At 39.0% G+C, this 13,590-nt stretch overlaps 1 protein-coding gene and 1 pseudogene across 6 annotated transcripts in view; both read left to right on the plus strand.

The window, feature by feature from the left end:
• The window catches only part of EPB41L5 (erythrocyte membrane protein band 4.1 like 5), a 159,071-nt gene that overhangs the window by 15,524 nt on the left and 129,957 nt on the right, over positions 1-13,590 (plus strand). For all 6 annotated transcript variants that reach the window (XM_070476323.1, XM_070476324.1, XM_070476325.1 and 3 more), the window contains exon 3: positions 11,750-11,854. In XM_070476323.1, coding sequence (XP_070332424.1) covers positions 11,750-11,854 — 105 coding nt within the window. The remainder of the gene's footprint in view (positions 1-11,749; positions 11,855-13,590) is intronic.
• On the plus strand, positions 1,721-4,699 carry LOC139038084 (zinc finger CCHC-type and RNA-binding motif-containing protein 1 pseudogene; annotated as a pseudogene).

The following is a 13,590-nucleotide window of genomic DNA, read 5'->3' on the forward strand; positions in this document are numbered from 1 at the left end:
AAACTTGCATGAATGTCAGGAACTGTGGGTCATTTCCTTTGCAGAGAGTAACTCCTGCATCTCAGATCATAGCGGAGACTCCCGGATGTTCTAAAGAAGCTCATCCAAACCATGGAATAGAGCCTCTGAGAAAGTGTCATTGTTCTGAACTTCTGGGGGGCTTTGGCTTGGTGTCTGCTGAAGAAGTTCACACATAGAGACATGGTATACCTCAGGTATAAACAATGCAGGATATGGATCCCTGGAACGTTGCAGTGCTTTGTAGTTTCTTATTTTGGCAGGGTCTTTCACTTATTAAAGTAAGTGATTTTTAAACCTTTACCACTTGAGGTTTGTGAGGAATTGTTGTGAAAGTGTTAATTTCTAAACTCAGGATGGTATAATATGTTAGCTTGGAAGGTGGCAAAGTCTGTGTTGGTGGGAGATGTTTTTGAGCAAGTTGGGTCCTTAAGTAATGTTCCTAATTTTAGATTTTAGCAAGTTTCTGTTTCCCAGTCTGTAAGATGATGGTGATAACCTCTACTGATACTGAGAATAAAGTGAAGAAAACTTGACTTGTAGGATAACTGTGTTTACATCATGCTTTCATATAGCCATAATACAAAATAAATGGTCTGGTGTATTGAAGAGAATTATTTTATCATGAGCTGCTTCTGAGTGAGGTTCTTTGATAAAAGCCATGTGAAAGAAAGAGGTTAAGGTTTTATTATGTTTTCCTTAGCAAGAGGTTGCAAGTAAATCAAAGAGTTGATTTTTATAGATTTCCCAGGTTTCACTTTAGTTCTGGTCCTGTTTATTAAAGTATTTCTTGTCCTGGACTTCCTAAGCGGTTTGGATGGAAAATGATTGCTTGAAATCTCAAAAGCGATTTTTCATGTACCTAGAGTTTGAGAAGAGGTACGTAGTGTCTTCCTTCTTGTTTTTCTGAAGACAGGATGTCATTCTTCTTTGCTGTGTTCATCTTACTCTTTTTAAAATAGTGACTTTGAGCTCCCCATGACCTTTACACTTCAAGAAGACATCCCCAGAAAAGGAAATATTTAATATTTACGTGGGTACCTTTGTTTCTACCCTTTGAGAGTAACTTAAATACATACTTGCTGGGGCTCTAGGACAGACACTTCTGCAGTAAATGCAGGTTCCCAGTCGGTCGAGTCCCTGGGCTGCTTCCTCCCTAGAAGTGACATAGAAGCCACACAGGTTTTTCTGGGGGATTGGACAATTTTCCTCCCAATCACCTTCACCTTGTCTTCTTTGTTAATGCTGACTTTGAAAACAAGATTTTTGTGAAGCAGAATTTTAGTTCCAAAAGTAAGATATAAGGCACGAAAGGAGGTTGGAGGAGCAGGTGAGTGTTGATTGCTTCAAGACTCAGGTGGAAGTCCAGTCAGTTCTCCCTGACCAGCTCCAAATGTGATGCTGAAGAGCTGAGCCCTTTCAGGCCTCATCCCTTGTAATGAATCATATCTTTACAGAGGAATTTTTTTTTCTTCTTACCAGAACAGTTCCACTGAGCTGGTAATGGTTTTCTATTAGAAAGGCTTTCACTTTTGCGTTCCTTGAGTTTAAAGGATGACTATTTTATGAGATTTTTTTATGAGCCACTCTTTTTTTTCTTTTAATGTAGAAGACATTTTAAGTGTACATATAATCCCTAGGACAGTAGAAGCAAGTTAATTTTGAAGACCATGTAAAGGTTGAATACCATTCAATATTCATTGTATCAGTTTCTTCAAATATGTACATGTTTGTGTGTGTATGTATTTGCTCAGTTGTGTCTGACTCTTTGCGACCCCAGGGATTGTAGCCTGCCAGGTTCCTCTGTCCATGTCCACACCAGAATGAAAAGAAAGCCAAGCCTCATTGTAAAAGCACATTTTTAAGATAAAAATATAGTATTTCTTTAGTGCAGATTTATTAAATACCTTATGGAACAGTCTTGTTTTGATTTTTTTCTTCTTTTTTTGCTGCTTCTTGAAAATGTAATGTAGTTGTTGAAGTTTCTGACCCAAGAAAGAAGTTGAAGAACTGGGAGACTCGGTCGCCTTGTTTCCAGGGCTGTGACTACAAGTCCCCGCATCCCCCCATTCCCTTGGGCAAATGTGGCAAAGGGAATTTTACCTTTTATAATCAAAATGAAGAAAGTGGATTTTTTTTGTTTGCTTGTGGATTTGTTTAATCATTGATGCTAAGTATTGCCTGATTGAGATATAAAAAAAGTTTCTGTTCTCAGTATTTGTTCATGTGTTGGAAATAGTGTATGTTATATAAAAACTATAAAAGTTTTCGTAAGCCTTTATATTTCAAGATCTTCATTTAAACATAGTTGGAATGTGTCGCATAAACCTTGTATCATTATTTAATAAACTGGAATAATATTTAAAAGAAGACCACATTTCTAACTCATCAGTGATACATTTTTTCCTGGATTAGAATCAGAACTAGAACTTCTAGAACTAACACGAAAAAAAGATGTCCTTTTCCCAGGACCCGTGATGCTGAGGCAGCTGCAAGGAGCGACGAACTGTCGGGGTTGAGCCCCAAGTGAGCTGAGGGCTCACGCTCTTCTGGCCCTATCCTCCGGGCCCGCCCCACTTGAAGAAATGAGTAGTGGATTGGCCCCAAGTAAAAGCACAGTGTGTGTATCCAATCTGCCCTTTTCCCTGACCAACAGTGACTTATATCGGATATTTTCCAAGTATGGCAAAGTTGTAAAGGTTACTATAATGAAAGATAAAGATACCCGGAGGAGTAAAGGGGTTGCACTTATTTTATTTTTGGATAAAGACTCTGCACAAAACTGTACCAGGGCAATAAACAACAAACAGTTATTTGGTAGAATGATAAAAGCAAGCATTGCTATCGACAGTGGAAGAGCAGCTGAGTTCATCCTAAGACGAAACTACTTTGATAAATCTAAGTGTTATGAATGTGGGGAAAGTGGACACTTAAGTTATGCCTGTCCTAAAAATATGCTTGGAGAAGTGAACCTCCAAAGAAGAAAGAGAAAAAGAAAAAGAAAAAAGAAAATTCCTGAGCCAGAAGAAGAAATTGAAGAAGTAGAAGAAAGTGAAGATGAAGGGGAAGATCCTGCTCTTGACAGCCTCAGTCAGGCTATAGCATTCCAGCAAGCCAAAATTGAAGAAGAACAAAAAAAATGGAAACCCAGTTCAGGAGGTCCTTCAACATCAGATGATTCAAGACGCCCAGGGATAAAGAAAAGCACATACTTCAGTGATGAGGGGGAACTTAGTGATTAAAACTATATATATTATGTAAATATCATTAAAATCTTTTTTAGGTCTTGGAGTACCAAGTTCCCTTGGGATTAAAAATTACTTTTAGAATTTGAACATAAGAACACTTAGTACCAAATACTTTTTTACTTTAGAGAGTTGATAGGAAATGGTAATTTTATAGTATCATGTTTATCTTGCATCAAGATTTGCTAATAATCATTAATATTTAAAATAGTTCATTTGAATAAAAAAGAAAATGTAATACTATCATAACAATGCTATCCCAAGAAGAAAGTGAAAGTCGCTCAGTCATGTCTGACTCTTTGTGACCCCATGGACTATACAGCTCATGGAATTCTCCAGGCCAGAAATACTGGAGTGGGTAGCTTTTCCCTTCTTCAAGGGATCTTCCCAACCCAGGGATCGAGCCCAGGTCTCCCGCATTGCAGGCGTATTCTTTTACCAGCTGAGCCAGAAAGGTAGATAGTAAAAAGATTTGAGAAGTTCATTATAAAAGTTTATTCATGACTAGTTTATATAAGAACTTTTGAAATAAATTTCATCTTTAAAACAAAAACTTCATAAAGACTGTGGAAACTTTGGAGTGATTTATTGTTATTTGTGTTAATAAAGTTTTCTCAAGAGACCTTTATTTAAAAAAAAAAAGATGTCCTTTTCATTATAGGGGACTGGAATGCAAAAGTAGGAAGTTAAGAGATACCTGGAGTAACAGGCAAATTTGGTCATGGAATACAAAACGAAGCAGGGCAAAGGCTAGTAGAGTTTTGTCAAGAGAATGCAGTGGTCATAGCAAACACCCTCTTCTAACAACACAAGAGAAGACTCTACACATGGACACCACCAGATGGTCAATACTGAAATCAGACTGATGGTATTCTTTGCAACCAGGGGTGGAGAACCTCTATACAATCAGCAAAAACAAGACTAGGAGCTGACTGTGGCTCAGATCATGAACTTCCTATTGCCAAATTCAGACTTAAATTGAAGAAAGTAGGGAAAACCACCAGACCATTCAGGTATGACCTAAATCAAATCCATTATGATTACACAGTGGAAGTGGCAAATAGATTCAAGGGATTAGATCCGACAGAGTACCTGATGAAGTATGGACAGAAGTTCCTGACATTGTACAGGAGGCAGGGATCAAGACCATCCCCAAGAATAAATGCAGAAAGGCAAAATGGTTGTCTGAGGAGGACTTACAAATAGCTGTGAAAAGAAGAGAAGCAAAAGGCAAAGAAGAAAAGGAAAGATACAATCATATGAATGCAGGGTTCCAAAGAATATCAAGGAGAGATAAGAAAGCCTTCCTCAGTGATCAGTGCTAAGAAATAAAGGAAAACAGTAGAATGGGAAAAACTAGAGATCTCTTCAAGAAAATTAGAGATACTAAGGGCACAATAAAGGACACAAACAGTATGGACCTAACAGAAGCAGAAGATATTAAGAAGAGGTGGCAAGAGTACACAGAAGAACTATACAAAAAGTTCTTCATGACCCAGATAACCACGATGGTGTGATCTTTCACCTAGAGCCAAACATCCTGGAATGCAAAGTCAAGTGGGCCTTAGGAAGCAGCAATACAAAGCTAGTGGAGGTGATGGATTTCCAGTTGAGCTATTTCAAATCCTGAAAGATGATGGTGTTAAAGTGTGGCACTCAATATGCCAGCAAATTTGGAATACTCAGCAGTGGCCACAGGGCTGGAAAAGGTCAGTTTTCATTCCAATCCTGAAGAAAGGCAATGCCGAAGAATGCTCAAACTGCCACATAGTTGCAGTCATCTCACATGCTAGCAGAGTAATGCTCAAAATTCTCCAAGCCAGGCTTTAACAGTATGTGAACTGTGAACTACCAGATGTTCAAGCTAGATTTAGAAAAGGCAGAGGAACCAGGGATCAAATTGCCAACATCCTAAGATATGCAGATGACACCACACTTATGGCAGAAACCGAAGAACTAAAGAGCTTCTTGATGAAAGTGAAAGAGGAGAGTGAAAAAGTTGGCTTAAAATTCAACATTCACAAAACTAAGATCACGGCATCCGGTCCCATCACTTCATGGCAAATAGATGGGGAAACAGTGGAAACAGTGACAGACTATTTTGGGGGGCTCGAAGATCACTGCAAATGGTAACTGCAGCCATGAAATTAAAAAGACGCTTACTCCCTGGAAGAAAAGCAATGACCAACCTATTCAGCATATTAAAAAGCAGAGACATTACTTGGCCAGCAAAGGTCCGTTTAGTCAGAGCTATGGTTTTTCCAGTAGTCATGTATGGCTGTGAGAGTTGGACTATAAAGAAAGCTGAGCGCAGGAGAATTGATGCTTTTGAACTGTGGTGTTGGAGAAGACTGTTGAGAGTCCCTTGGACTGCAAGGAGATCCAACCAGTCCGGCCTAAAGGAGATCAGTCCTGAATATTCATTGGAAGGACTGATGTTGAAGCTGAAACTCCAATACTTTGGCCACCTGATGCAAAGAGCTGACTCACGAGAAAAAAGGCCCTGATGCTGGGAAAGATTGAAGGTGGGAGAACGGGACGACAGAGGATGAGATGGTTGGATGGCTCACCGACTCAATGGACATGAGTTTGAGTAAACTCTGGGAGTTGGTGATGGACAGGGAGGCCTGGCATGCTGCAGTCCATGGGGTTGCAAAGAGTCGGACATGACTGAGCAACTGAACTGAACTGAAGGTATGCAGTTGATAACACTTTAATGCAGAAAGTCAAGAGGAACTAAAGAGCCTCTTGAAGGTGAAAGAGGAGAGTGAAAAAGCAGGCTTAAAATTCAGCATTCAAAAAATGAAGGTCATGGCATCTCGTCCTATCACTTCATGGCAAATAGAAGCAGAAAAAGTGAAAACAGTGCCAGCCTTTATTTTCTTGGGCTCAGGAATTACTATGGACAGGGACTGTAGCCACGAAATTAAAAGACACTTGCTTCTTGGAAGGAAAGCTGTCACAAACCTAGACAGCATATTAAAAAGCAGAAATATCATTTTGCCCATGAAGTGTTAGAGCTGTAGTTTTTCCAGTAGTCACACAGATGTGACAGTTGGACCATTAAGAAAGCTGAGTACTGAAAAATTGATGGTTTTGAACTGTGGTGCTGGATAAGACTCTTCAGAGTCCCTTGGACAGCAAGGACATCAAACCAATCAATCTTAAAGGAAATCAGTCCTGAATATTCATTGGAAGGACTGATTCTGAAACTCCAATAGTTTGGCCACCTGATCCCAAGAGCTCACTCATTGGAAAAGACCCTGGTGCTGGGAAAGATTGAGGGCAAGAGGAGAAGGGGGCAACAGAGGATGTAATGGTTAGATGGCATCACTGACTCAATGGACATGATTTTGAGCAAACTCTGGGAGATGGTGAAGGAAAGGGAAGCCTAGCGTGCTGCAGTCCATGAGGTCTCAAAGAGTGGGACATGACTTAGTGAATGAACAACAACATCAAAAATAAAAGCTTGTTTCCTTTAAAGGACACTCACTATCAAGCGAGTAAAAAGACAACTCAGAATGGGAGAAGATATTTGCAGATTGTTTATCTGATAAGAGATGAATGTAGAGAATACAAAAAGAACTCCTACAACTCAGCAACGAAAAAGCAAGTCAAATCAAAAATGGGAAGAAGACTGGAATAAATATTTCTCCAAAGAAGATACGCAGATGTCCAGTAAGCACATGAAGCATGCTTAACATGACTAGGCATTAGGGAAACGTAAATCAAAATCACAACAGAGAGACTTCCCTGGTGGTCTAGTGGTTAAGAATCTGGCTGCCAATGCAGGTGACACAGGTTCAATCCCTGGTCCAGAAAGATCCCATGTGCCATGGGACAGCTAAGCCTCTGCCCCACAAATACTGAGCCAGTGCCCTGAGCCCGTGTTTGCAGCCTGGAGCTCATGCTCCACAACAAGAGAAGCCCACATAGCACAGCTAGAGAGGAACCCCCACCTGCTGCAACTAGAGAAAGTCTGAGCACAGGAACAAGACCAGCACAGTCTGCTCCCCCCCCACCAAAAAAAATTCACACGAGATACCCTTTTACACCCATTTTGTTGGCTGTTACCCACACAGAAAAAGAAAGTAAAGAACAAGTGTTAGATTAACAAATTGAGAGATAAAAACCATATGATTATCAATAGATGCAGAGAAAGCCTTTGACAAAATTCAGCATACATTTATGATTAAAAACCCTCCAAAAGCAGGTGTAGAAGGAACATACCTCAACATAGTAGAAGCCATATATGATAAACCCAGAGCAAACATTATCCTCAATGGTGTAAAATTGAAAGCATTTCCCCTAAAATCAGGAACAAGAGATGCCCACTCTCACCACTACTATTCAACATAGTTTTGGAAGTTTTAGCCACAGCAATCAGAGAAGAAAAAGAAATAAAAGGAATCCAGATTGAAAAAGAAGTAAAACTTTCACTGTTTGCAGATGACATGATCCTCTACATAGAAAACCGTTAAGATTCCACCAGAAAATTACTAGAGCTAATCAATGATTATAGTAAAGTTGCAGAATATAAAATTAACACACAGAAATCCCTTGCATTCCTGTACACTAACAATGAGAGAACAGAAAGAGAAATTAAGGAAACAATTACCATTCACCATTGCAACAAAAAGAATAAAATACTTAGGAATATATCTACCTAAAGAAACAAAAGACCTGTATATAGAAAACTATAAAACACTGATGAAAGAAATCAAAGAGGACACAAACAGATGGAGAAATATACCGTGTTCATGGATTGGAAGAATCAATATTGTCAAAATGGCTATACTACCCAAAGCAATCTATAGATTCAATGCAATCCCTATCAAGCTACCAACGGTATTTTTCAGAGAACTAGAACAAATAATTTCACAATTTGTATGGAAATACAAAAAGCAATCTTGAGAAAGAAGAATGGAACTGGAGGAATCAACCAGCCTGACTGCAGGCTATACTACAAAGCTACAGTCATAAAGACAGTATAGTACTGGCAGAAAGACAGAAATATAGATCAATGGACCAAATAGAAAGCCCAGAGATAAATCCACGCACCTATGGACCCCTTATTTTTGACAAAGGAGGCAAGGATATACAATGGAGAAAAGACAATCTCTTTAACAAGTGGTGCTGGGAAAACTGGTCAACCACTTGTAAAAGAATGAAACTAGAACAGTTTCTGACACCATACACAAAAATAAACTCAAAATGGATTAAAGATCTAAAGGTAAGACCAGAAACTATAAAACTCCTAGAGGAAAACATAGGCAAAACACTCTCTGACGTAATTAATAGCAGGATCCTCTGTGACCCACCTCCCAGAGTAATGGAAATAAATGCAAAAATAAACAGATGGGACGTAATTAAACTTAAAAGCTTTTGAACAATGAAGGAGACTATAAGCAAGGTGAAAAGACAGCCTTCAGAATGGGAGAACATAATAACAAATGAAGCAACTGACAAAGAATTAATCTCAAAAATATACAAGCAACTCCTGCAGCTCAATTCCAGAAAAATCAACAGCCCAATCAAAAAACTGGGACAAAGAACTCAACAGACATTTCTCCAAAGAAGACATACAGATGGCAAAAAAACACATGAAAAGATGCTCAACATCACTCATTATTAGAGAAATGCAAATCAAAACCACAATGAGGTACCATTTCATGCTAGTCAGAATGGCTGCTATCAAAAAGTCTACAAACAATAAATGCTGGAGAGAGTGTGTCGAAAAAGGAACTCTCTTAGACTGTGGGTGGGAATGCAAACTGGTACTGCCACTATGGAGAACAGTGTGAAGATTCCTTAAAAAACGAAATAGAACTGCCATATGACCCAGCAATCCCACTGCTGGGCATATACACCGAGGAAACCAGATCTGAAAGAGACACATGTACCCCAGTGTTCATCGCAGCACTGTTTACAATAGCCAGGACATGGAAGCAACCTAGATGTCCATCGGCAGATGAATGGATAAGAAAGTTGTGGTACATACACACAATGGAATATTATTCAGCTATTAAAAAGAATGCATTTGAATCAGTTCTAATGAGGTGGATGAAACTGGTGCCTATTATATAGAGCAAAGAAAGTCAGAAAGAAAAACACCAATACAGTATATTAATGCATATATATAGATTTTAGAAAGATGGTAACGATTACCCTGTATGTGAGATAGCAAAAGAGACAGATGTAAAGAACAGACTTTTGGACTGTGGGAGAAGGCGAGGGTGGGAGGATTTGAGAGAATAGCATTGAAACATGTATATTATCATATGTGAAACAGATCGCCGATCCAGGTTCGATGCATGAGACAGGGTGCTCAGGGCTGCTGCACTGGGATGACCCTGAGGGATGGGATGGGGGAGGGAGGTGGAAGGGGGTTCAGCATGCGGAACACATGTACAGCCATGGCTGATTCATGTGAATGTATGGCAAAACCACCACAATATTGTAAAGTAATTAGCCTCCAATTAAAATAAATAAATTTAAAAAATAATAATAATAGAAAAGAACAAGTATTGGTGAGGATATAGAGAAATTAGAATGCTGTGCATTTCTGGTGGAAATGTAAAATGGTGCAGATACTATAGAAAACTATTTGGTGTTTCCTCAAAAACTTTTAACTGGGGATCCTCATGTCCAGTGGTTCAAACTCCCATTTCTGCAGCAGAGGGCACAGGCTTGATCCCTAGTAGGGGAAGATCCTGCACATGCTGGCTGGTGAGGAAAAAAAGTAACAGAGGCAAGGTTGAATTGACATCACACTTTTCAACAGCAGCATAGACAGTGGGAAGACAATAGAGTTATATATTTTGACTAATAGAATATTGACAGAAAATAGCTTTGAACCTAGAATTTTATATCCAGCCAACTGTCATTCAAGTATAAAACTTGATTAAAATATTCTCAAACATAGAAAGTTACATATTAACATAAAGTACCACATGGGAAACATTTCTTGAGGAAAAACTCAAATGAGTAGAGAAATCTAGCATATGCTGCTAGGTGTGTGTAATGTCCCTGTGTAAGACATGTAAAGAGTGACTGAATACCAAGGTAAAGATTGTTAAAAAAAAAAAAAAAATTAGCCACAACCAAAGAAAAGAAATAGAGGAGTTGTATCCATGAAATCAGATGAGGGTTGGGTGGAGTCAAGATCAGAGCATGGTGTTCTGTCTTGATGAAGGGATGACAGTTTATCAAATAGAAAGATGTCACAATAGAAAGTGCAAGGAAAGCAGTGGACAAATTGTAAGTCATCAAGTCATCAATTAAAAAGCAGAAACTGATGATTCAATAAAAAAGCTAACTACATTTTTTTTAATAGGAAACAGTCTTAAATAATTTAAAGCTATATAAGAGAGGGACATGGATAGGACATATATAAAAATTGAGGATATGTGGGTTATATTTGTGGTTAGTTACCGTATTAGAGATTACAGCTGAAAAATTGTGGACTGATCTGGTCCACAGTGGATCAGTGGTTAAGACTTGACCAGTGGTTAAGACTCCATGCTTCCAGTGTAGGGGGCACAGGTTCCATCCCTGGTTGGGGAACTATGATCCCACATGCCACATGGTACAGCCAAAAATAAAAAACTTTACTGATTAATTTAAAAATAGCAATATATACCTTTTGAAGGTTAACAGAAGTAACATTTTATGAAGAGTCTTACTGAACAACATAGGAATTTAGTGAGAAGAGTTTTTGCAGATTTCTTTAATGCCTGATGTATATAGACTGTACTGAGAGTCTCTTACCTGCTATTATAACACACTCTGTTGCAATATGCTCTGATTGAGGGTACCTGAGGAGAATCCTGGGACCGTGTGGATCTTCTGTGTGGGGCCCCTCGGAGGTCCTGAGATCATACTTGACAACCTGCCTTTTCCAGGCAAGTTTCTTCATCACCATGACTGCTTCCAGTTTGGTGTCGTCTTGTTGATCTCAGAGGTTTCCTGCTGTCTGTATTCCCTCCCCCTTTCCATTTCTGCTTTTGTTATTTCCCACCCTATATTCAAGTCCAGTTTGAGGCTGATCTTCCTGTCTTCACTGACAGTTCCTCAGTAACTCTTCTTTTTGGCAAAACAGTTTCACATAGTTGGTGCTTAAGTGTTCTAAGTTTTCTTGTTTACTCTTTCCAGCTATACTATAAAGCTCCTTTAAAATAGGGACCCTAAAAATTGAAAAGATAAAACGAGTTGCTCCTTACATGAAGTGCTAGGTAGAAAGTAATACTTGTTGGTTGATAGGTATTAGCACTGCCCAGGAAAGCAAATAATAGATCACAACTCTTTTTTGGTCTTAAACGGCTTATTGGAAAACCATAGCGTCTTCCCCATTACCTGCTACATGGTTATGCTTTTGGTGTTGCAATTAATATTTCTTTAAGAGCTCTTGTGTGATTAAAACTATCCTCAGTTCAGGCTTGTTGATCTTATAAGCCACTCACTGATTTATTTTCTTGCCATTTCAGAAAAAAGCCAAAGGACAAGAGCTATTTGATCAGATTATGTACCACTTGGACCTTATTGAAAGCGACTATTTTGGACTGAGATTTATGGATTCAGCACAGGTAGCGGTGAGTATCTGGTTTTTGGAGGCTCTAAAATGGGTACAGAAATGGAAAATGTCAGATGGTGTTCTCAGTGATAGAAGGTTACATATACTTAAATGTCTTCTTTTTTCCTGTAATCTTCTTGGAATAACCTGAAGTGCTTATTTTTTTTTTTGAAAAGTTCTAGCCCTAAACTGTGTTCCCAGAGCATGATCTCTGCAGGTGAGGCTTGGAGATCTCAACCACTGGATCGGTCTTGAGCAGAGTAGAGTGACTGCTGTGGGAGGGGAGGGTGCTGGAATGGGAGTTTTTTGGGCTCTTGGGTGAATGATAGAAGTTCCTAATGTGCAATTAGGGTGAATATTGGACTAAACTATTTCTAATATCCCTTCCAGCTCTGTGATTCTCTGTCTGTAAATAGATGCTCTTTGATGTGCATTTCAGGTTAGAGAACAGTATATATAATAGGATAGGAAGCTGGGGGCTTTTCAAAGAATTTGCCCAGTATTTGAAAAAGAGTAGTGATTAGAAGATGGATCAGTGGCCACATCATCCACACTGAGCTGCAGAAGTATTAATAATAAGTTGGCAGTATTCTCTAATAATTGGGATTAGGGGTTTTTCATTCAGGGAGGTTATGTTTTGCTTTAGGAAGTTTTACATAGGAATATTGGGTAGGATTGTTTGGAGTGGACAGAGATGGAAGTCAGAGTTAGTGCAAACATTTTGGGGATAAAAGTGATACTAGGGTCTAGAGTAGGGCATTCATAGGGGTGTGGGGGCAGAAGAGGGTTAGGATATCAGGATGTTGAGTCTTGTTTTCTGGACGTCTGTGATGGTGTTTTTGTGTTTAGTGACACAGTAACTGCAGTATTTAGAACCACAGGAACAATATATATTCTGTAAGAATCTCAAAGTCCTTTCCGGAGAAGGAAATGGCAACCCACTCCAGTACTCTTGTCTGGAAAATCCCACGGATGGAGGAGCCTGGTGGGCTGCCGTTTATGGGGTCGCACAGAGTCGGACACGACTGAAGCAACTTAGCAGCAGCAGCAGCGAATTCCTTTTGAGTGGGTTTGTGTGTGTGTGTATGTGTGTGAGGGGGTGATATGGTGTGATGGATAAATTAACTGGAATACCTCTGTGAGATACTTTACAAAACCCACATTTCTTGGAGATGAACTTCAAGACTGATTTTATAGAACATCTTCAGTAAATGTACAGCTCTTAATAATGTCAGCCTCACTTGTTTTCTCTGATTTCCCTGTACCTCAATTTAAAAAAAGCATGAGCATTTATTTGCAGGGAATTGGTTAGGTAAATTTTGATACATCTTTACAATGGAATATCTGCAGCTCATTAAAAATGGTGATTTTTAAGTACTAATTGACATGAATGATGTAAACATTAAAAGGATTTATAAAATAACTTACAGTAAAGCCCACTAGGCTCCTCTCTCCATAGAATTCTCAAGGTAAGAATACTGGAGTGGGTAGCCATTCCCTTCTCCAGGGGATCTTCCCAACCTAGGGATCGAACCTGGGTTTCCTGCATTGCAGGTGGACTCTACCGCTTGAGCCACCAGGAAGCATATAAAATAACTGAATTTTTCTATTTTTAAGAAATTCTGGGTTTATGTTCACACATAAACATGAAAAAATTTGAAAAGCTATTTTCTCTAGTTTGAGTTCTGATCTTTGGATGGATGTTGTATAAGAGGCATTTCTCTTATTTCTTCTTGTTAATCTTATTTCTTTTCT

The sequence above is a fragment of the Odocoileus virginianus genome, chromosome 13, assembly GCF_023699985.2.
Source record: "Odocoileus virginianus isolate 20LAN1187 ecotype Illinois chromosome 13, Ovbor_1.2, whole genome shotgun sequence".
Lineage (NCBI taxonomy): Eukaryota > Metazoa > Chordata > Mammalia > Artiodactyla > Cervidae > Odocoileus > Odocoileus virginianus.